At 49.9% G+C, this 22,077-nt stretch overlaps 1 protein-coding gene across 2 annotated transcripts; it reads right to left on the bottom strand.

Moving 5' to 3' along the window:
* Positions 1-2,622: 2,622 nt before the first annotated feature.
* On the bottom strand, positions 2,623-21,946 carry P3H1 (prolyl 3-hydroxylase 1). Of its 2 annotated transcripts, XM_043461657.1 has the most exons (16): positions 21,411-21,946; positions 17,965-18,117; positions 16,099-16,288; positions 15,756-15,887; positions 14,541-14,680; positions 9,524-9,613; positions 9,200-9,252; positions 8,904-9,025; positions 6,884-7,011; positions 6,627-6,722; positions 5,821-5,971; positions 4,379-4,496; positions 3,895-3,970; positions 3,499-3,639; positions 2,983-3,095; positions 2,623-2,813 (listed from the first exon to the last, which is right to left on the bottom strand). In XM_043461657.1, the coding sequence occupies exons 1-16, from the start codon at positions 21,873-21,875 to the stop codon at positions 2,747-2,749; spliced, it is 2,235 nt and encodes a 744-aa protein (XP_043317592.1). In that variant the 5' UTR covers positions 21,876-21,946; the 3' UTR covers positions 2,623-2,746. The 2 variants fall into 2 exon arrangements, with proteins under 2 accessions (XP_043317592.1, XP_043317591.1); XM_043461656.1 differs by having other exon boundaries at positions 2,623-3,095; positions 21,411-21,943.
* Positions 21,947-22,077: the final 131 nt, after the last annotated feature.

Below are 22,077 nucleotides of genomic sequence, written 5' to 3'. Positions count from 1 at the left end.
ACCTCCGTCCCCTCTCATGCTCCGTTGGCTGCTCTCGCTTCATTTCAAGCAGCCTTCCCCAATGCTGACCTGCTTGTGTGCAGTTGTCACACACACAGGCCAAGCAGTCTTAGCTTGGACTCTGCCATCACCTCCTGCTGCTGGGAGGACTCACCCACCATAATCATATGCACTTATTCCAGTTCTGTTGCCACTGAAAACATCTGGCCTTTCGTGAGCTACACTGAGACAGTCTGCTGTCTCTATGTGTTTAGCATACTTTGAAATTGTGAAGGTCATCTGCCTTAAGGTGAAAGCTCCTGGAAGACCACAATCAGGCTGATTAGTTTTCTGTAATGTTGAGTATCTCCTATGTGCCAAGCATCATGCCAGGCTCTCTATGAATATTCCCTCATTGATACTCTCAGCCATCCCAGGAGGTAAGGGCTATAATCTCACATTACTGCTGAGGAAACACATTCAAGAGATCACACAGCCGGAAGTGGTGGGAAGTAAAAGTCTAGTCCAGCTCAGCATGTGGGTGAAGTTGGTGTTCTTTCCATTAACGTGGTCCTCTCTCCATAAGGCAAGTGGGTCATCCAAACAGGACACAGACCACCAATTACTAAAGAAATAATGACTGTCCCTACAGGACGGTTCCCGTGAGCAGACTGTCTCCCAACTTGAAAAACAACTGTTCCCACATAACTCCCTCCAGCTCATCCTGCCCCTGAGTAGAGCTAAACTCCTGAGAAGAGTGGTCTGCACCCACCAGCACCACTCATTCTCCTCCCCTTCTCACTTGAAAGACGACTGAAACATCTCTTGCCAAAGTTCTCAGTAATCTCCACGTCCATCCCCAAATTCAAAAGCGGGTCCTGGTTCTGAGCTTGTTCAACCTCTCAGCAGCTTTAGACACCGCTGCTCACCCCCTCCTTCCTGAAACACTCTCATCAGCTTTCAGGACCAGACATCCTGGCTCCCCGCTCACAGCTGGTCCTCATGTCGTCTGTTGGACCCCACTGCCTTCCAGTTGCCTGCAGCCCGGCCCAGTCTTCCGACTCCTCTTCTGTCCACACTGACCTCAGTTTCCTGGATTTGAACACCCCCCCATGTGCTGATGATAACCTCCAAAACTTCAACTCCTACGCCCACCGCTCCCTGAACTCCAGATTCAGGAATCTTCTGCTTAACAGGCTCTTCAAACTTGAGCAAAACACACAAAACCAGATTCCTCATTTCCATGCCCATAACCCTCTTGTCTGCAGTCTGCCCAACATGGGAGAAAGAGTGGCTCCACTTCCCCAGCTGCTCAGGCTAAATCCTTGCTGTTCCTTCTTCTTACTCCAGCCAACCCATCAGCGACTCCTCTCGACTCTACTTTAAAATTTTTTTAAGAATATTTATCTATTTATGGCTGTGCCAGGTTTTAGCTGTGGCATGTGAGATCTTAGTTCCCTGTTCAGGGATCAAACTCGGGCCCCCTACAAAGTTGGGAATGCGGGGTCTTAGCCACTGGGCCACCAGGGAAGTCCCTTTTGGTTCTACTTTGAAGAGATTCAGAACCTGACCTTTCTCAGTGCTGACACCCAATCCACACCGCCTCCATCTCTCCCCAGGGTCAAAGCAGCAGCCTTTGCTATGCTCTCCTTGTCTCCATACTTGCTCTTGTAGCCCGTTTTCCATGTACATTCTTCACTGAGGCCTTTAAAATGTAAGTCAGATGCCCCCACCCCCTGCTCAAAATCCCCCAAGGGCTCCTGTCCCAGTGAGTCAAAGCCCAGGTGCTCCCTGTGGCCAACAGGGCCCCGGGACCCTGACCTCCCTGGCTACCCTCCTTGCCTGCTCTGTGCCACCATGTCAACCTGCTTGCTGCTGCTCCCCACTTGGGGCCTAACCTGCTTTCTTATCTACCTCAAAGGATCACACACACACACATTTATGTGTTTGTTACCTGTCTCCCTTACTAAAGTATAGGCTCTGCAGGGCAGGGACTTGTTTTATTGGGTTCCATGTTCCCAGCTCCAGGCACTTAGCTGGTGCTCAATAAATAAACACGGTTAAATGAATAAATGGGCTCTCAGAGTGCAGGTTCCTAACTCACGACCCCCCTGCCTCTCAAGCCCAGGATGGGAGATGAGCTTGAGGCCAGAGGAGCGGAAGCTGTAGCTCTCTTCTTACTCAGTCTCCTAGCGGTGTGTATTGTCCTGCACATGGAGGCCCTGAGGTCTGAGGACCCAGAGGCCAGACAGCAGAGCAGGATGCATGTGGCCGACACGGGGGCACCATGCCAGAGCACTGCTGACCGATGCTGGCTGCCAGAGAAGGATTAGTGATAATCCTTGCCATCCACCCAGAGCGTTCCAGTTTACAAAATGCTGTCACATCCGATATCACCTCTGGGCCACACAGCTGCCCAGGAGGTGGGCAGAGCGGGGATTACGATCCCCCTTGTACATAAGACAACCCTGAGTTCCCCGAGGTTAAGTGTCTGGCCTGAGGCTGCAGAGGAAGTGGCCAAGCCTGGTGCAGCACCCGGCTTCCTCGCACCGGGCCTGCCACTGCGTCCTGCCTGGAACAATTTCCATCAAGTGAGACCTCTGGGGCCAGTGGGCATATTTCCACTCTGAACAAACCACCAGGTAAAAAAACCACAAATCATTTATTCTTTGGTCGTCCACACAGGCACTTAAATACTGTATTGCTGTCACGTGGCAGCCTGTGCGGGCCCCCGGAGTGGCTCTGGGCCTGCGTCCTGAGCCCTCAGTCAGGCCCAGAGGGGAGTGGGCCATCCCGCCATGTCCACTCCAAGAGCAGTAGCACCATGCAGACGGCCGTGAGCAGAATCCCCTCAGCTGGGCGGCAGGCCTAGGTTCCCTCTGCTCCTGGCCCGGCGCTGGCCAGTCCAGGGTGCAGGACAGAGTCCCTCGTGTGGGTCTGATCACCATCCACGGGAGTTGTCAGAGCTCATCCTTGGGCCCTGACTCACTGCTGGAGACGGGCTCCTGTAGGGGCTTGGGGGTCCCCTCCTGGGCTTCTTGGGGCTGCTCGTGGGGGAGGTCCATCTCTTCTGGGCTAAAGAGCATCTTTACCAGGTCATCCGCCTGCACCCGGTCCTGCAAGGACAAACCCCTAGCTGTTCCGAGAGGCCTCTGGACCAGGTACTCACCATCGCCCAGGTGCTACTTCTTGGAGAACAAGAAGGTTCTTCCTCTGTGGCCTCCGAGCTCATCCTCTTCCTAGCAGGTCGTGGGCAGAGGTAGCAGAGGTGGTACCCAGTGAGGGACCAAGAACTAGGATCACTCCCCCATCCTATCCCCCCAGTCCCCTACCTGGAGCCTTACTGACAAGGAAGGAAGGGCCGGGGACCACAGTGACAGTGCCAGAGCCAAGATTCTCTCTGGACTCCCAAGCCCAGTGTTTCTTTCCCGTCTAAGCATCGGCAGTGGGACTGGGGAAGGAGGAAGCAGAACAGGGGCCCTGCCAGGAGCAGGTCACGGCGGCACCGACTGCTCTCACCCTCTCGCTGTGTCGAGCATCCAAAGTGAACCAGAGGGCGATGGCACAGCGCTGCCCTCTGGTGACGGCCTTTACTCCATGTGGGTTTTCGGTGCCAGAAGAGAATCCCACGGCCCTTCCACACTGGGGCTGCACCTCTGCCTAAAGGGGACAGCGAGGCGGGTGCCCCGGTCAGAGACTGAAACCTGCCTTCAGAAGGGACATGGGGTCATTCAGGTCGGGCTGGGGGGATGGGTCCTCTGCCGGGCGGCCCAAAGCCCAGAGCTAAAGAGAAAAGATGATCGGTCCGAGGCCTCCTGGTTTGGGGAGGGTACTGCTGGCTACCAGGAAGGCTAGCCAGCCATTCTGCCCACTGCAGCTTGAGGGTTTCTGTCTCCCACGGATGGGTGCACTCACCGTCACGGTCTTGGCATCTAGTTCAGTGAAATAAAAGTTTCCTCCATCGAAGTCTCCGTTCAGATAAAGAATGGCACTGGGAAAGGCAGAGGGCATCTCGACACCAACTTCCTCCTCCCTCCCCTGAGAAAACCTGCAGCTCTGGTGCCTTCACCTCCAAGTGCTTCCAGCCAGCAGCTGGAGGGGGGCCTTTCATAGGCAGAAAGCTTTCCAGAACCTTCTCTGAAGGCTCACGAACAGGACTCCTGACCTTCCCGTCTCCCCACCCTCAACCCTGAGCACCCACCAAGCCCTTCTCTGGGCTGTTTCTGCACCACATCCTCCCTTCTCCATTCTGTTCTCCCAATACACTGTAACCATTCCCGTATTGTTTGATTTCCAACCCAGAGGGTCTTTGGACTCTGGCAAGAACTGGTCCCAAGCATGCATGCATTGGAGGAGGGAACAAGGCATGGGGCCCTGGGGACCTGAAGACCGCTGGCACCTGAAGTCCCGGAAGGTGTAGGCTGGGGGCTCCTTGATGCACACGAGGGCCTCGGCGTTCAGGATACAGTTGTCCACATGGACGGGGTGGCTCCCGTCCTTCCTCTCAGCCTGTGCCTCTGCGGCCAAGGGGACACACATTAGCACCGGGGCTCTCAGGGGACAGCCGTGCATCTCTCCTGCTGGCCTGGGGGTGGGTTTGGGTCACTGCTGACCAGCTTCCCTTCCTCTGGTTTGATCCATACCACCAAGTCTTTTGACACAGCAGCAAGACCAACCTTAAATCCTCAACACTGGTGGAATAAAGACAAGGCCTCACCCAGCACTCCCCTGCCTGACCACTGGCTTCCTGCTGCCCAGGCCCCAGGGCGCCCCCACTTGGAGACCATGACACACAGTCGCACCTGGCTTATTCCTTTGGTGTCCCCAGTTTATGGTAGGATTCCAGACATTCTGAGGGACAGTAAAGCCCTAACCTCTGCCACCATCAGTGGTACGTCAGCACTGGGGCCACTGAAGGCTCTGGCAGGACAGACCCGGCTGTGGGTCATATGTGAGTCCTGGACACTGGCTGTACCTCACCCCTCCGCAGGGACGCAAAAGGGAATGCTACAGAGGGAGAGTGAACAACGAGTGACCTCCAGTCTGCCCTAACTTATAAAATAAGGAGTTCTCTCACAAACTTGGTATTTAAAAATTAGTGACAGACTTTTAAGATGACAGAAGATGGTAAAATTAATGGCTCTCAAGCAAAGATCATATCCAGGGCATTGAGGTAAGGTGGTCTAAATATAACATTGTACATCACCTATACATCAGTTCTTAAAATTTTTTTTTTAAATAAAGATGGTCTAAAGATGGGGAAAAAAAATTAGTGACAGAGAACTTACAACACAGCTCATGATTCATCTAAAGACATCTATATGCCCAACACTGAAACTGAGAACCACTGACTTACAGGATGAAAAATGCTCTTGAAGGTTGTTGCTTATTCTCTAAGTCATGTCCAACTCGTAGCACTCTGTAATTTGGCCTCTGAGGCCCTCGCCAGCCTCACCTGGCTGCCCCATCCCACCTCCCCACCTCCCTGACCTTACTCTCCAGAAATGGCAACCTTCTTAGTTCCCCCAACTGCTGGTCGCTCAATGCTTCCACTCCTTTGTACATGGCTGTTGTTCTCTCTGGCTTGAACATCCTCCCATCGCCCCACGTACTCCACAACCCCTACTCATCCTGTGTAACCGCCATCACCTCCTCTGGGAAGCCCTCCTGACTGCCCAGGGAGACTGACTCTAACTTCCTCCACAGCACGGACTGCACTTGTTTACACTGGTCCCCCAGCAGGATGAAAGGGACCGTGCCTGCTCGTCTCCTCATCCTGGCGTCCAGCCAGTGCCTGGGGGATGTCTGCTGGGCGGGGGCTGTGGGGTGAGGGAGGCCCACCTTCAATGGCCGTGCGACACACCAGATGGGAGTAGGAGAAGTAGAGGGGGGTGTCCAGGCGGAAGTACGACTCCATGATGCGGCGCACCTTCTCGGTCACGTTGTAGTACAGGTGGGCGCTCTGCAGAGGAACCTTCCCTTCCTGCCCCAGCTGCCGAGCAGAACAGTGGTCAGCCTGGGTCAGGGGCCCTGGGCACCCCTCTCTCTGGAGGCCGACAGAGACCAGGGGGGCACAAGGCCCCACTCCTCGTGTTTGTGAAGGAGCAGTCCCGCTGCTTCCCGCACGTGACCCTCTGCCATCGCCCCCTCCCCTCCTCTTCACAGTTCTCTTTATAAATAACTCATGCATCCTGCTCAGAAGTAGAGCCATTTTGGGACTTCCCTGGTAGTCCAGTGGCTAAGACTCTATGCTCCCAATGCAGGGAGCCCAGGTTGGATCTCTGGTCAGGGAACTAGATCCTACACGCTGCAAATAAGAGTTAACGTACCACAGCTAAAGATCCCGCATGCTGCAACTAAGGCCCAGTGCCACCAAATAAAAATAAATATTAAAAAAAAAGTATAGCTGTTCTTCAGAAAGACTCTCAAACTCGGGGTATTAGTCTTACTTGCTTGCCTCAATTTTATCACACTAAGAGCCATGGTTCAAAAGTCAGCCTCACCCGCATAGTTTATCCTGCCTCCGTGGCAGCCGGAATGCTGAGAGGCAGATACTTTTCCCCTTCCCGCCACCATCTCCAACTCCCCCTCAGAGCCTGGGCACCCCCTCCCTCCTCTCCACACCTAGAACAGAGTACTGACCCTACCTTGAGGGCCTTGAAGACGGTGACACCGTAGAACTTCTCGCTGGGGGTGTGTGGGGAGGTCTGACCCCGGTAGCCATCTCCTAAAGTTGCTGCTGCCTATGAGGCCCCCAGAACAGGTAGAGTTAGCCAGGCAGCTGAGAGCCCGGGAAGAGGTGATTGACTGCCCAGAGCAAGGGGCAGGCAATCATCCAGCACCTAAGAGGCACCTAGTTGGGGGATGCTGGGCCCTTAGGGAGGCAGTGTGGTCACTCCCTCACATTGGTCAGTCTCTGCAGCTCCTGGCACTCCTCATCGGAGATGACGCCGTCCATCACCACCCGCTGGGAACCATTCAGGACTTTGGAGTTCATGGTGAGTCTGATGCCGTCATACAGCAGGGGGCCACCTGCAAAGCAATGACAAAACTGGCTAAATCCAGCAGCAGTTCAGACACTCTCCATCAGATACTACCTTCCTGTAAGGAATAGAAATTCAATTGATTCCTGTTCACCAGAGAAAGCTTCCATTCAGTCACTTCCAAAGATGGGCTGAACCAGAGGATGGAACTTAGGACAGGAGATCCAAGCACTTCCACAGCTGCTGGCTCCTGGGCCTTCACACATTGTTGGGGAAACATCATAGACATTCCTCTAACGTGAGCTTAAGACCAGAAAGAACTGGGTTTGACTCCCAGATCCTCCACTTACTAGCTGTGTGACCTTGGCAAGTTACTTAACCTCCCTGAACCTTATTTCATCCGCAAAATAATATCTTAAAGGCCAGTCTCTCTCTCTTCAATTTCTCCTGGTATATCATAAGCTTGATATAAAGAACAATAAGACAACTTAAAAGTTAAGCACTTTGATACTTGGCATGGAGTAAATGCTTAAAAGTTTACCTATCACCAACACCATATTGTAAAGTGATTATCCTCCAATTAAAAAAAAAAAAAGTTTAGCCACCATCATATCATCATCTATTTAAAAATGAGGATCTTACAATCTGCCCAAACCCACCTGTCAGGCAATTATGAGAATCAAGAGAAATAACAGAGTAGAGTGAAAGCTCTCTGAAAACAAACGAATGATGGACAAATTCTTTAATGTGCTAATCTTTTTAAATTAACCGCTGTTAATTGAAGCAACCATAAAGGCCAATCTTTCTCTCTTCAATTTCTCCTGGTATCTCTTTGTGCTGGGGACATACCAGAGTCCAATTCAACTCTATCTACTCCAGCCTCAGCATGTGCCGGGCACTGTGCTAGAAGAGGCGAGGGGTTAACACCTGAAGACAGAACCTGTTTCGGTAATTACACGGTAAGCAGCACAAAGCAGACCTTGTGAAAGCACAGAGTGCCTGAAAATTCAACAGAAAGAGGGAGGGAGGGATTCCCTGGTGGGCCAGTGGCCAAGACCCTGTGCTCCTAATGCAGGGGGGCCTGGGTTCGATCCCTGGTCAGGGAACTAGATCCCACATGTTGCAACTAAAGATCCTGCATGCCGCAACTAAGACCCAGCGCAAACAAATAAATAATAGGCAGGGGCTCCTGACTGGCCTGGAGTTTAAGAAAGACTCTGTGGGGGTGTATCTGAGATGCCTCATGGCAGGGATGATAGGAAGTGTATAAGACGGATAGACCTGAACAAGGACTTGTGGGCAGAGAGAGGCTCAAGGATGAGGAAAAGGCGTAAACAAGACAAGAGTGGAGCCTACATTTAAAGGGGAGACAAGGAGGATGGTGTCAGCATCCTGGTGTTTGGACACTGGTCTTACCCCCTGATGGGAAGGGGCAAGGACAGACTGGAAGAGGAAAGAAGGTTGCAGACAGGAGGGGCTGGGAGCCTGTCATTGGCCTGAGGCAATGGGACATGAAAAGGGTTGGGGAGATAGAAAGAGAACAGAGTCCTACTAGGCAGGCCTGGCCAGTGGACTGGAGGGGACAGGCAAGGGGGGACCAAAGGACACCTGAAGATTCTGAGGCTTGGTGACAGAACGAATGATGGCAGTTGGGAGGAAACGGTCTGGGGGCAAGGAGAGTTTTCTCCTCTAAATACTTACCGAAGTGAACTAAATTACTGGCCCCGTGACACAGGCATCTTATTTCTTAACCAAAGGCCAATTCTCAGTGCTCTTTGCGGGCAGAAGTCCGGTGGGTGAGTGAGGAAGGGTGACCCTGACTGACCTGTGCCGGCTCGGCTCCTGAGGCTGCCCTCTCATGGGAGCTGCCCAGCTGACATGGGGACCCTGGCCCTGCTGCCCCCAATGATGGCCAAGGTGGCCCCGAGCCCATCCTCTCACCTTCCCGGGTCATCCTGCTCACGTCCAGTGACTCCTTGGTCTTCTCCTCCACGAGGGTCTCGATCTCCTTCATAAGGTTCCCGATCTCCTGGGAGATGCGGGCGGCTGTTTCCCGTTCTGACCTGTGGGCACAGCCGCTCTGAGCGCTGCATCCCGGGGCCAACCCAGGCTCCCACCCTAGCTCCCCAGACTGGACCTGCCCACCCCTTGCCAGGAGTTCACATCTGCCTGGGCTCAGGAAGCCTCAAGTGCTTCATCACACCGATCCACTCATGCAGTTTCTTCAAGGGCCTCACTTCTGTTTCTCTTGCAGTCTCTTAGGAATCACCTCCACTGGAGTCCATGAATCCTAAAAGCAGAGCAGGAGGAAATGAACAGTGCCGGGGGCACTGTGCTGAATTCTCCGGGTCTCTATGCTCAGACTAGGGCCTACAGGAAGTCCACCTTCTCACCAGACCCCTTCCAGGAGACAAAGGGAGACGTCTTTGGGACCAAGTTACCTATAACTAGCTACACAGAATTCCCCCTTGTCTCTCTTCCACTGGACTTCTCCCTGGAGTCACCTGGCGTACAGCTCACCCCATCCCTTGCCCACCCCTTACCCCTGCACCCTGGCTCACCGGGTCAACAAAGGGAATTCCAAAAACATCATAAGCGAAGAAGAGCAGTTCTTTCTCCAGCAGGCTCCGCTGGCGGTACTCCTGGGCACTCTGAGGACACACAGCGGGAAGGATGCTCTGGAACTCAGCCCTGCCGCTAGCTCTTGGCCCCCCACCCCCCTGCCCTCCACCCTGCATCTACACTTCTGCTCCCAGTGTGACCCGAGGCTTCCTCTCCCACCATTCATATGTCCATCCCCCAGTTTGGGACAAAAGCCTCACTTTTGTGCTCAAGGGTTCCTCTCGCCTGGCACAGGCAGCATGTCTGAAGGTGGCATAGCCAGGCTTCCCTTGAAGGGAAAACGCCCCCTTCCTTCCTCTGCCTTACTCTCTGAGACAGAAAATCTGAGGATTCTCAGGAACAACTAGTCTTCAAAGGAGGAAAACTCCTTCTTGACCTTTGCAGGAGTTTGGTACTCAGGAAAAAACAAACAACTTAAAAACTAGGTGTTAGGTGACTCCTGTGTTATTCATTCAGTCTTTTTACTGCCAGCTTGAGGCTGATCCGATTATCCCCATTTTACAGATGGGGACACTGAGGTACAGAGGGACAATATTGTGTCCTATTGCGGGGTGACACAATAGGAAACAGCAGGGCAGGGACCTGTGTTCAGGGCTGGGTCTCTCTAATCCTAAAGTCCGTGTGCTTTATCCTGCGTCATGTGCCTCCCCTCAGACTTGGAGCAGAGGGTATCCCTCCCCAGAGCCAGGAAGCTGCAGAAAGAGCAATGGGGCCCAGCACCCGGCCCTTCCCACTGGTGGGCTTACCCAGGGTAGGGAAACTAAGTACCTTCCGGACCCCCTCTTTCCCTAGGTGCCCTGCTAGTCTCCTAGCAGCAGAAGAAGGAAGGAAAAGAAAAAGAAGACACTATCAGTTGAAATGAAAGATGAAGGCAATAAGGAAAACTTTAAAGGCATCAGTGAGGCTTACCTAATCACCTGTTATATTTACTCAAGAGGAAGATGGAAATTTTCGAGGGAGTTCATTTTTAAAAATATTTTAAGGGATAAAATTATTTTTTAAAATATTTATTTATTTGGGTCTTAGTGTCAGATCTTAGTTGTGACACTCAGGATCTTCAATGTGCATGCGAGATTTCTTTTTTTTTTTTTTTTTTTATGGAAGATCTTTAGTTACAGCATGCGAACTCTTAGTCATGACATGTGGGATCTAGTTCCCTGAGCAGGGATGGAACCCAGGCCCCCTGCATTGGGAACATGGAGTCTTAACCACTGTACCACCAGGGTAGTCCCTCTTGAGGAACTGAAATGATTGGCTTCCCTCACCAAGTGCTGGACACAAAGCTAGATATGTATTAACTCCTTTAACCCTCTGCAGCAGCCCCATGAGGCTGCAAGTCCCACTTCTACCACTTACTCTTTCAACACTGATTTTCCAAGTGGCAGCTTTGTGTCAAAACTATGCTGGCACTGGGATAAAGCAGGGAAGCAGAGATTCTCGTCACCATAGGCAGTAACAGGCCACCGTGCAGGTTAACTCCTTTCTTGGAGCCTAAATGTCCTCATCTCTAAAAAAGGAAGAAGAGCACCCACCTCACAGGGCACCCGTGATGACAGAATGAGATGATGGGTGTTAACACCCAGCTCAGTGAGATGATGGGTGTAAAAACCCAGCTCAGTTCTTGGCCTGGGATGGAGCTCAACAGATGTTAGTTACCTTCTTACCAGAAGGGCGTTTCTAGTTAGAAATGGTAGGCTGACCACTCATCTTCTCTTTCTGCCCAAGACTCACTAATATGGCCATCAAGGGTAAGGGTGAAGGGGATCTTAACTGAGCAAAGAGGCCAGAAGAAGTGCCATCTCAAAGCCAGGTGGTCATCATCTAGCAGCCAAAGAGGACAATGACAAGGTAACCAGTCTCCACATGGGAGGGGCTGGCAAGATGAGGATTCCTTCTATTGGAGACCCTCAGGATGCCAGATCTAGGAAGGAAGAACCTTGGTTTTTAACTTCAGGGTAGGTTGGTGATGCCACCTCACTGGGCTGCTATGAGAATCAAATGAAAGAAAAGCTATGAAAGATTTTTATAAACTATAAAATGCCACACACATTTAAAGGGTGCTTATTTTCAACAGGAAGTGCCACAACAACCAGAATGGGAAGTCTGTTACTACCGCATCATCTACCTGCTTTTCCCAGTGAACAGAGGAAAAGTTAGCCACCCTGGGCTGGAGTGCATGCAGGAAGGGAGGCTGTGAGTCCCTTCCACCCTGCCACCTGTACACTCTGGAGCCCTGTGGCCAGTTCCACGCACAGGTCTCCCAGACTGGGAATTTGGGGTGTGTGCTCTATTGCTCAGTCTGAAGTCGTGTCCTACTCTTTGCAACCCCATAGATTTTAGCCTGCCAGGCTCCTCTGCCCATGGAATTTTCCAGGCAAGAATACTGGAGTGGGTCCCAGACTGGAACAGGGTGCCTAATTAGACATGGAGAGGAGAGAGGAGTGAAAACACCCCCCAACCCATGCTGCCAGTTCCACCTCCCTCCTCCACCTGGTTGGCTCCCCTGCCTCGCTCAGGCCTTGGCAGCTCTCTTGGTGCCACATGGGCCCCAGCACCTCCCATTCTGAACCCTGTACCATCATAGCTCATCAGGCTGCTTCAAACCTTTCCAGGACTCACCACTCCCTGCCACACAGAGTGGAGTCCAAGGTCCTAGAGAGGCACTCAAGACCCTTCAGAATCTGATCCTCCCCGGCCCCATTGCCTGCAACTCCCTGGCACCATCGTCCATTTGCATGGGATAGTTGTGTAGCTGTTGTACATGCTGCTCGCCCTTCCCTGTCTCATTCACCTACTGGAGGCTTTAAAACCAAATGTCACCACCACTGCCTCTTGCAAAGCCCTCCCTGACTCTCCAGGCACTCCCTTCTCTCCCATACATCCACTCTAGCTTGCTGGCACCTCTTTTATTATATTCACCACGGTATCCTACAAATGTCATATTGTATACCTTTCCAAGGTGGTTTCAGATGGCACTCAAAAAGACATGAAGGTAAAACACACACAGCTAAACCCATAGAGAGCTGACAGACATAAATAGAAACATTCAGGTCTTTCCTCCAACCCCTGACCCATGCCTGGGGGTTGGGGGTAGGGGAATACTCTCCATGAACAGTTATGTTAAATTTTTTTCTTTACCTAAAATTATTATCATGGAGACAATATCATATTGGTGCATAGTAATCTACTCATGCAATTTATGAGTTATCTTGTATGTCACTGAATGAATGTACCAAAATTGATTCAACCAGTCTCCAAATTGATGGCACTGAGCTTGTTTCTAGTTATTTTGCTTTCAGCAGCAGTGTTCTGATGCACAGCTGTGCACATTACCTTTGCATAAATGCTCAGTACAGCTGTGGGGTGAATCCCTGGCCGATGAATCATTGGTTAAACAGCCCGGGGTGGACCTGGTTTCTCATCCCCTTCATTTGTCCAAGAGATGTGATGCATTAACAACTGAGGGGCTTCTAGAGCAATTGGAGCTATTTATCTCTGCTGTTGTTGACAAAGTGAAAAGTTAGTCCAAAGTTATAGCCAATTTTACAGGCTGGGGTTTGGGTGAGGCCAGCAGTACACAAGTGATCGAGGGCCACAGTGATAAGCCCCCTGGTTTCAGGAGGTAACTGAGGTTCAAGGTGAGAAAACACTACAACTGCTACTCGTGTACCATCATCCAGACCCCTGTGATGCTACCTGTCCACACAACATGTTGTATAGTGCCTATCGGCTTACTCTTTTTTTGATGGCACCTTGAGGCTTGTGGGATCTTGGTTCCTTGACCAGGGATTGAACCCTGGCCCATAGCAGTGAAAGTGCTGAGTCTTAACCACTGGATCGTCAGGGAAGTCCCAGCTCACTATCTCATTTGACCTTCCTACTCATCCTGTGTTGAAGACAGAGCAAGAACCACAGTCCTATTTTATAGCAGAAGAGAGAGACTAAGAAGGGCAAAGCAGCATGACTAAGATCCCACACGATGTGCCAAAAATCACATGGCTAGTAAGTGGAGGAGTCAGGACTTGAGCCCAGATTAGTGACTTCAAATCCACCTCATTGTTCTGGGCTCAAGAAGGACAGGATCTAGGGCCTGTGCGTGGCATATGCACAAATAAGAAGGTACACAGTGCCAAACTTCATTAAGTTAAAACAGAGAACTTTTCATGTGTGTTTTTTTAAGGCTATTTTATTTTATTATTTATTTTTTGGTCATGCCCTGAGGCATGTGATCTTAGTTCCCTGACCAGGGATCGAACCTACACCTGCTTCAGTAGAAGTGTGGAGTCTTAACCACTGGACATCTAGGAAAGTCCTCTCTTTTCGTGTTTTTAATACAAAAATAATACTCATTCATTGCAGGGAATTTAGAAAATACAAATGAACAAAATAAAAAAAATCACCTGTAATTCCTGAAATAGCCATTGTTAAATTAACAGCACAATGTACAGTCCTCCCAACAGAGCAGGGATGGGGGGTGCTTTCACTTCAGTACTTTTCATTTTAGTCTTTGTATCACATAGATTTTCCTTCCAGTTTTGGAAGGATATGGGATTAATGCTGAAACAGGGACAGATCAGACAATGGCAGAAAGAAGAGGGGACAGGAAGGAAAATGGAGGCAGAAAAGCGGTGAGTGAAAAAAAAGTTAACATGAAGTAGAAAATGATTAATCTTGGCCAAACAGTAAAAAGTCTTAAAGTAGCGATGCTAAAAAAGGCAAAGAACGTGGCTGCTTTGCAATTCTGCTTTTCTTTGCCAACTCAGAGAACAGACTTCTGGGCCCAGATTGTGCTCATGAAGGCTCTGGCTTATTCCCTACGCTTCCCATGCATTCACGCCTGCCTGGGAACCCGGCCTTACCCTGCCCAAGCAGCAGCTGGCTCCCCCTTCTCCACCCCACTCTGCTCTCTGGTCTGGGTTCAGCTGGCAGCTGCCCTAAGTAACGCAAGTCTCTCACCTCACGGGGGCCAATGGATCTGGCTTGCTCTTCTCCAAGCATGGCTGTATAGTAGGCCAGATTCTGGCTCATCACCTCATCATTGGGGAAGAAGAGGAGATAAGTCTTGGCACATTCAATGGCCTGTGTGTAATTCCCAACTGCAAAGGGGAAAAAATGGCTGAAAAGAAAGCATCTCATTTTGGGTACCACGAACCACCTAGAGTTTAGTCTCAGCACAGCTCAAGGGGATAATGACATGGCTAGGAGGCACCAGCTACATAACACAACTGCCTGATTAGTGGAGAGAAATGACAGAATCCACATAGAATATGTAATTGATTTTAAGGTGCTCAGTGTCCTCTGGTAATTCAAACATTGGCCTTAATAGTCCCACTCATTAGACCAATATCAGGAATATTCCCATCTTCCTATCTTTTTTCCCCCATGGACTTTCAGAAGGGAAGGGAAGATTATAATAGCAGATTGCCTCTTTGGCAGAGTTTTTGTTGGTATGTGTTGGTTTCCTCAACTATAAAAGCATATATTCTTGAATATGCTATAAGGCTTACTTCAGCACACCGTAGGAACTCAGTAAAGACCCGCTGACTTATTTTTCTGGATATTGACATGCCCCTCTCTCTACTCCAGAGCATCAGTGCTGTTATGAAGGAGAAGGGCTGGGAAATGTCCTGTGAGCTGGTTTAAATGGAAATACATCTTGCCTTTACTATAACTTAAAGTGAAAAAAGTGAAAGCATTAGTCAGTCAGTTATGTTCCACTCTTTTCAACTCCATGGACTGTAACCCACCAGGCTCCTCTGTCCATAGAATTCCCCAGGCAAGAATACTGGAGTGGATAGCCATCCCTTCTCCAGGGAATATTCCCAACCCAGGAATTGAACCTGGGTCTCCTGCATTGCAGGCAGATTCTTTACCATCTGAGCCACCAGGGAAGCCCTTACTATAACTTAACTCAAGTGCAAAATCAGATTATAAATGTTATAGAGAGGACCAGTGAGGTCCTAGAGTCTCCCTCTCCCAGCTTCTCAGGCTGCTGGTACTGGCTTCCCAGGAGGTGGCCTGTAACAGGCACCCAGGGATCACCTGGCACAGAGCCTCCCAGAGCCACAGAGAGAAGCCAAACAGGCCAAAGAAGCACAGTGGCCACGATCCCTGCCTTCCTTGCTTTAGGCTCAGTTAAAAGCAGCTGAGAAAGAGGGATGTAGGCCTTACTGTTATAGTAGGCAAACTGCAGATAATTATAATGAGATGGCAGGAAGTCTTCAAAGGGCTTCTCTCGACTTGGGTGGGAAGCAAGCTCCGTAACACAGTTCTGCTTACAGCTGAGGACCTGGATGTAATGATCTGAAAGGAATCGAAGAGAGGGAGAACCGTAAGATCAACTTCCAGGATTCCAATTCTGCTTAAGATGAACAAATCAAGAGGAAGCAGTTTTCAGTCGGATTCCCAGCTCTAGGAGATTCAGGAATGAGGCCTAAGATGCCCTGTCTGCAGAAGCACGTTGGCGCCCCGAGAGCCCAGCAGGCCCGATCGGAGCGGGGCTCGGGCCGCGCACCTGTGATGGCCTGGAAGAGGTCGGCGTTGTACTCCAGGTAGTTGTAGCCGTCGTAGTCGTAGGGCCCTTCGCAGAGCGCGCGGCACTCCTCGTCCGCCACGAAGTACTCCCGCAGCGCCGCCTCCAGGTGCGGCACGGCTTCCTGCGGCTGCTCCTCGGAGTAGAGGCGCACTCCCAGCCGAAACTCGTGCTACTGGGAGGAAGAGGTACTCAGATGCCGGCTCTCCCCTCTATCCCGCGGCGGCCTCCGCGGGCGTCCCCCTAACCCTCGCTGGTTACCCACGGAAAGAGTGACTGCTATATAATGAAGGCCTCCTAGAAACGGTCTTTCCTTGTTTCTTTTGAAATTCAAAAGCATTTAACTCAATCTAGATGAAAGCTATATGGGAATTCACTGTCATTTTCTTTAAAAAAAAAAAATATATATATATATTTATTCATTTGGCTGTGCGGGGGGGGGGGGGGGTCTTAGCTGCGGCACGTGGGATTGTAAAAGTTGCAGCAGGCAAACTCTTAGCTGCAGCATGTGGGATCTAGTTCCTAGACCAGGGATCAAACCTGGGGCCCCTGCATTGGGAGCTCAGAGTCCTAGTCACTGGACCACCAGGGAAGTCCCTCATTGTCATTTTCCTGCACTTTTTCTTGGTAGGGCTGAAAGTTTTCAAAATAAAATTTAATTTAAAAAATTGGACTCTTAGAGGTTAGAATGTGGTCTGAGGTGATGAAAGCAGTCTTTCTGGCAGCAAGGACTGCTGATTACAGACCCTGCTTCTGCTCTCTGTGGGACACAGCTCCCTTCTTGTGGACGGTAACCATTTTTTCATTTGCCTCAGAATCACTAAAAACAAACAAACAAACCCAAAACCTAAACTGTGTAGAGTTGTATAAAGTACTATATGTACACATTTTACTTATAAAAGCTATTCTGATAGTCTCTAATATGTCTATTTCTATTAATAAACCAGAACATAAGCCCTTTATAAAAATACTATGCCACTGGACAGTAGCCTGCCAGGCTCCCCGGTCCATGGAATTCTTCAGGCCAGAATACTGGAGTGGGTAGCCTTTCCCTTCTCTAGGGGATCTTCCCAACCCAGGGATCGAACCCAGGATTGGGTTCTGCATTGTATGAGGATTCTCTACTGTCTGAGCCACCAGCTGCTAAACAAATAGAATAAGAACACTGAGGAATATGGTACCACTCACTGCTGTGAAAAGCAAAAATCTACGCAACCAAAAATATTCGATAAGTAAATGAATATAATTGATGCATAAGATGGATTACCACACAGCTATTAAAAATTGTGTTTTCAAAAAAAATTCGAAGACATGAGAAAAAGTGCATGATAAAATGTTAGTTCAAAAGGATGATAAAAAAAACACACACAATATGACACCAAATTAGGTTTAAAAATTAGGTTTGCTGCTGTTGTTTGGTCGCTAAGTTTCGTCCAACTCTTTTGCTACCCCATGGACTGTAGCCCACCAGGTTTCTCTGTCCATGAGATTTCCCAGGCAAGAATAAGGGAGTAGGTTGCCATTTCCTTCTCCAGGGATTTTCCTGACCCAGTGATCAAACCCTTTGTCTCCTGCATTGATAGGTGGATTCTTTACCACTAGCCCATCAGGGAAGTCCATAAAAATTAGGTCCTGAAGAGTTAAAAAATAGATCAAAATATCAACCACTGGTTTTCTGAATGTAGCACTGTTAGAGATAATTAATTCCTGTTTTTTTATGTATTTGCATTTTTCTAATGTTGTACAATGAATATACATTACTTTTGTAATCTGAAAACAACCCTAGTGAATGTCACTATAATAAAGAGTGAGAGAAGAGGATAATGCTTTTTGTTTTTTTTTTTTCACCATATGGGGTTTGGCCTCAAGATCCTTGAAGTCAGCCTCCTTCACCCCAGACATGGTCTGGTAATAGTCCAGGTTCTGTCGCATCTCCATGTGCTCAGGGTTGCCCACGAAGAAGGTATGGGCTGCTGCTACAGCTTTCTCCAACTTGTTTATCTAAGGATGAAGAATAAAAACATAGTTGTCACATGAAAACCCTGAAGTTTGGTGTCCAAATAAGCAGGTCACAGTAAACAGGAAATCCCTGCCTTCCTGAGCCTTCCACTCAGCGTGCCCCAGCCCCTCCCAAGCCCAGAAAACACACCTATTGTAAGAAACTACATACCAGAGATTAGAAGCACAGGGCCCTGAACAGATTTTCAGCTATTTCTCAAATCAGGATTAGGGATTCCTCAAATTACATGCTTCAAAAGTATAAACATTCTATTCTAAAACAAAGGTGGTATTGTAGGGGGAATGCTATGGAAGACTGACTGCCTGAGATAATACACTCTCGAGATTCAGATGTAGGGATTGAGCTGAAAAAGTCCAAGAACTCAAGTATTTAGGGGTAGGGGAGAAAGTGCAGTTAACAATTAGACCATGCCTAAGAATTTGCCTAGAAAAAAGAACACTTTTTTTTTTTTTTTTTGCATATGTCCTTTTGACTCATTCAAGGAAAAGGTGGGTGGCGAAAAGTCTTAAGGTCCTATTCAAAATCCAGACATGACATCTTCTGACTTTTCAAAACCCAGGGCTCATGAGGTTAAAACTAGTGACTTTACAGAAATATGAGAGGGAAAGAGATGTGCTACAGGCCACAGTAATGCTTAGAGCAATGGACTCCAGCATACCAAAATTATACAGCTTCAGATATAGAATCCAGAAGAAATCACTGATGATATAATGATTAACAACATGGGTTGTGATATCAGACTGGTAACAATGGTAGGTTTAATTATTCTCTTGCTGGGGCTTTAGACAAGTTAAAGTTTATTCTCTAAATTCATTCACTGGACTTTGCTAGTGGTCCAGTGGTTAAGAATCTGCCTGGCAATGCAGGGCACAGGCGTTCGATCCCTGGTCTGGGAAGATTTCACATACTGCAGGTAATTAAGCTTGTGCACCACAACTACTGAAGCCCTAGAGCCTGTGCTCTGCAACAAGAGAAGTCACCACAGTGAGAAGCCCAGGCACCACAACTAGAGAGTAGCCCCCCACTCATCGTAACTAGAGAAAAGCCCCCAAACAGCAATGAAGACCCAGCACAGCCAAAAATGAATAAATAAATATATAAATACATTCCCTAATCTCACAGGATTGCAGGGAAAGTTAAAGGAGAGGATATATACGCAGCTTCTAACACATGGCACTGGGCACATATTAAATGCTTAATAAATGTCAGCTCAATGAACGTAAATCCTCAGTTCAGTTCAGTCGCTCAGTCGTGTCCAACTCTTTGCGACCCCATGGACTGCAGCACGCCAGGCTTCCCTGTCCATCACCAACTCCCGGAGCTTGCTCAAATTCGTATCCATTGAATCGGTGATGCCATCCAACCATCTCATCCTCTCTTGTCCCCTTTTTCTCCTGCCTTCAACTTTTCCCAGCATCAGGGTCTTTTCCACTGTGTCAGTTCTTCCCAGCACATGACTAATATGCCAAGAAAATTTTTTTTTCTTTTCTGACTTTAGTACTAGTAAATGCACACTAGACAAGGAGTCAGTCCTGACTGTGACCCCCAAATAGCTAGGTGACCCAAGGTCAACAATCCCCATCTCTGTCCCTCAGTACCCCTAACTGTAAAATCAGAAATTCTCTCAAAGTGAAGTCGCTCAGTCGTGTCTGACTCTTTGCGACCCCATGGACTGTAGCCTGCACCAGGATTCTGCATCAGTGGGATTATCCAGGCAAGAGTACTGGAGTGGGTTGCCATTTCCTTCTCTAGAAATTCTCCCAAGTCTGTCCCTTTTATGGACTGACTCTCTCTCTTGTATCTTTCAGCACTACTCTTGCCTTTCTCCATTCTCCTCCATCTCTACACTCTTCACTCCACCTCCAGCCCTTTCTTACCCTCTGAGCGCAAGGCACCTGATTTCTCCCTCTCATGTGGACAACTGCAGTCATCTCCTAATGGTTCACTCGGCCACCACTTTCTCCATCTCCCAAGGCTTATCCCACATGGTTTCCAGAATCAGCAACCTACAACCCAGTTCTGATGATGGGTCCATGAAGTCTGCAGAATTCTCTTCCTACTCTGGCCCTACTCTGTTGGAAATGGCTATCCTTCCCCTCCTCTGGCAATAGTTGGGATCAGCTTCAAATGTCACCTCTTCTTTCAAGTCCAACTTCTCGGAACCACAGATTCCTCCTCTGTTGTTTTTCCACAGCAGGATATACATACTGTTTTAGTAGCCCTTACTACTAAAGTGACTCTTAAACTACAAAGCGAGGTAAAACAAAAACATACAAAGTCAAGCACATCACCTGTTCAAAAACTGGAATGTATAAGTGTTTAGTAAATGTTTGTCAAAGAACTTTTAAAAGTGTTGTTGAGTGACATAACCAAAGACACAGCCCAATTATTTTGGTGTCAAATCTCTGGGTACTCCTCTGGGAAACTAGGAGGAATGGAGCAGAACTGTGTAAGCAGAATGCTTATGCAGAGGTGGAAATCTGAGGTCCCCAAGACTTAGTAAGTCTGTAAGTTGAACTGAAGGGCTGTTAAAACTATGGATATAACAGATAAGCCCGCAGAGCTCCTCCTTCCATTGTCCCCCCAATAAAATGGGGCTATTAATAGCATCTACTTTACAGGATATTGCCAGGATCTGGGTAAATGAACTAACGAACACAAAGTACTTAAAAAGCCTGGAAGTCTGTTTTGGCTATCTTTATCATCATAAATCAGAAGCACTCCAAATCTGGGTACACTTGGACTTAAAGCACTCTGGAATTCCTAAAAATGCTAATTTTCTTTGGAAACCTGACACTAGCCAGAGGGTCCCTCACGGGGAGGGGCCAGACAGCCCCTACTGGCGACGTGGCAACCTCACATCCTGAAAGAAGGCTGCTGCACTCGGGCGGCAGGAAGAGCATCACTGAAAAGCAAACCGGAAGGAAGATATTGTAGAAAGGTCTTAGCTTCTCACTGGGTAACTTACAATGAAATCAGGATTTACAGCTGCCGCTGTAGTTCCCTATAAGCGGCTTCCTGAGTAACACGAGAAAAAGTTTTGCTTGGCATGTGCCTTAACCCCAGGCTGGACTTTTGGGGTCACCATCTGCCTATGCGAACCCGGAGAGGCTGGTCTCCTGGCAGGGTCCCTGCTCTCCCTGGATCCGGGAAAAGTTTCTCGTCCAAGAGGCCACTTTCCCTCTCCGCGGACACGTCTCTCGCCCCCCAAGTTCCCCGAAACAACCACGCCCAGAAGGACCCCCAGCCGCCCGGGGCCCGGGCAGGTCTGCACCTTGAAGTAGGCGACCTGCAGGTAGTTGTAGGGGCTCCGCTTGCGGAACTCCAACTCCAGCTCCTCGCTGAGCGAGTGGGCGGTCGACGGCCCGAGGCAGCGGCGCAGGCAAGCGGCGCGGCGCAGCAAACCCCCGAAGAACCGCAGGTCGTGCAGGGCGGAGGCACCTGAAGCCTGCGCCAGGCTGGGGGGCGAGTCTGGGTCCACCTCCCAGGGGAGGTCAGCGGCACACCGGGTGCGGCAGCGCAGGCGGAGAGCGCGCAGGGCGGCCCGCGAGCGCAGCGCCCGCTCCATGCTCAGAACCACACCGGCCCAGTCCCCGCGAGCATAGGCCGCCGTCCCCTCCGCGAACAGCAGATCAGGCGCCGTCAGGTCCCATCCCGCCTCGGACTCGGCCTCAGCCTGGGAGGCAGTGGCGGCGACCGCCAGCAATGTGGTCAGCAGCCTTAACGCGCGTGCCGCCATGGCCTCTCAGACCTAACGGGACCCCTGGTCACCGGCCAGGGAGGTTGGAGCCCCACCTCCGGGAAGCCCCGCCCTCGAGGGAAGCCCCGCCCTAGACGAACCCCCTCCTCCCAAACCCGGCGGCGTCTCCCAGGAGGCACCACCTCTTCTGCCTTCCCCCAGCCTTGACTCCGCCCCTCAGCGGAACCCTGAGCGTCCGCAG

Source organism: Cervus canadensis, chromosome 2 (genome assembly GCF_019320065.1).
Source record: "Cervus canadensis isolate Bull #8, Minnesota chromosome 2, ASM1932006v1, whole genome shotgun sequence".
Classification (NCBI taxonomy): domain Eukaryota; kingdom Metazoa; phylum Chordata; class Mammalia; order Artiodactyla; family Cervidae; genus Cervus; species Cervus canadensis.
Note: the sequence above shows the minus strand (reverse complement) of the source record. Positions and strands in the feature narration are given on the sequence as shown.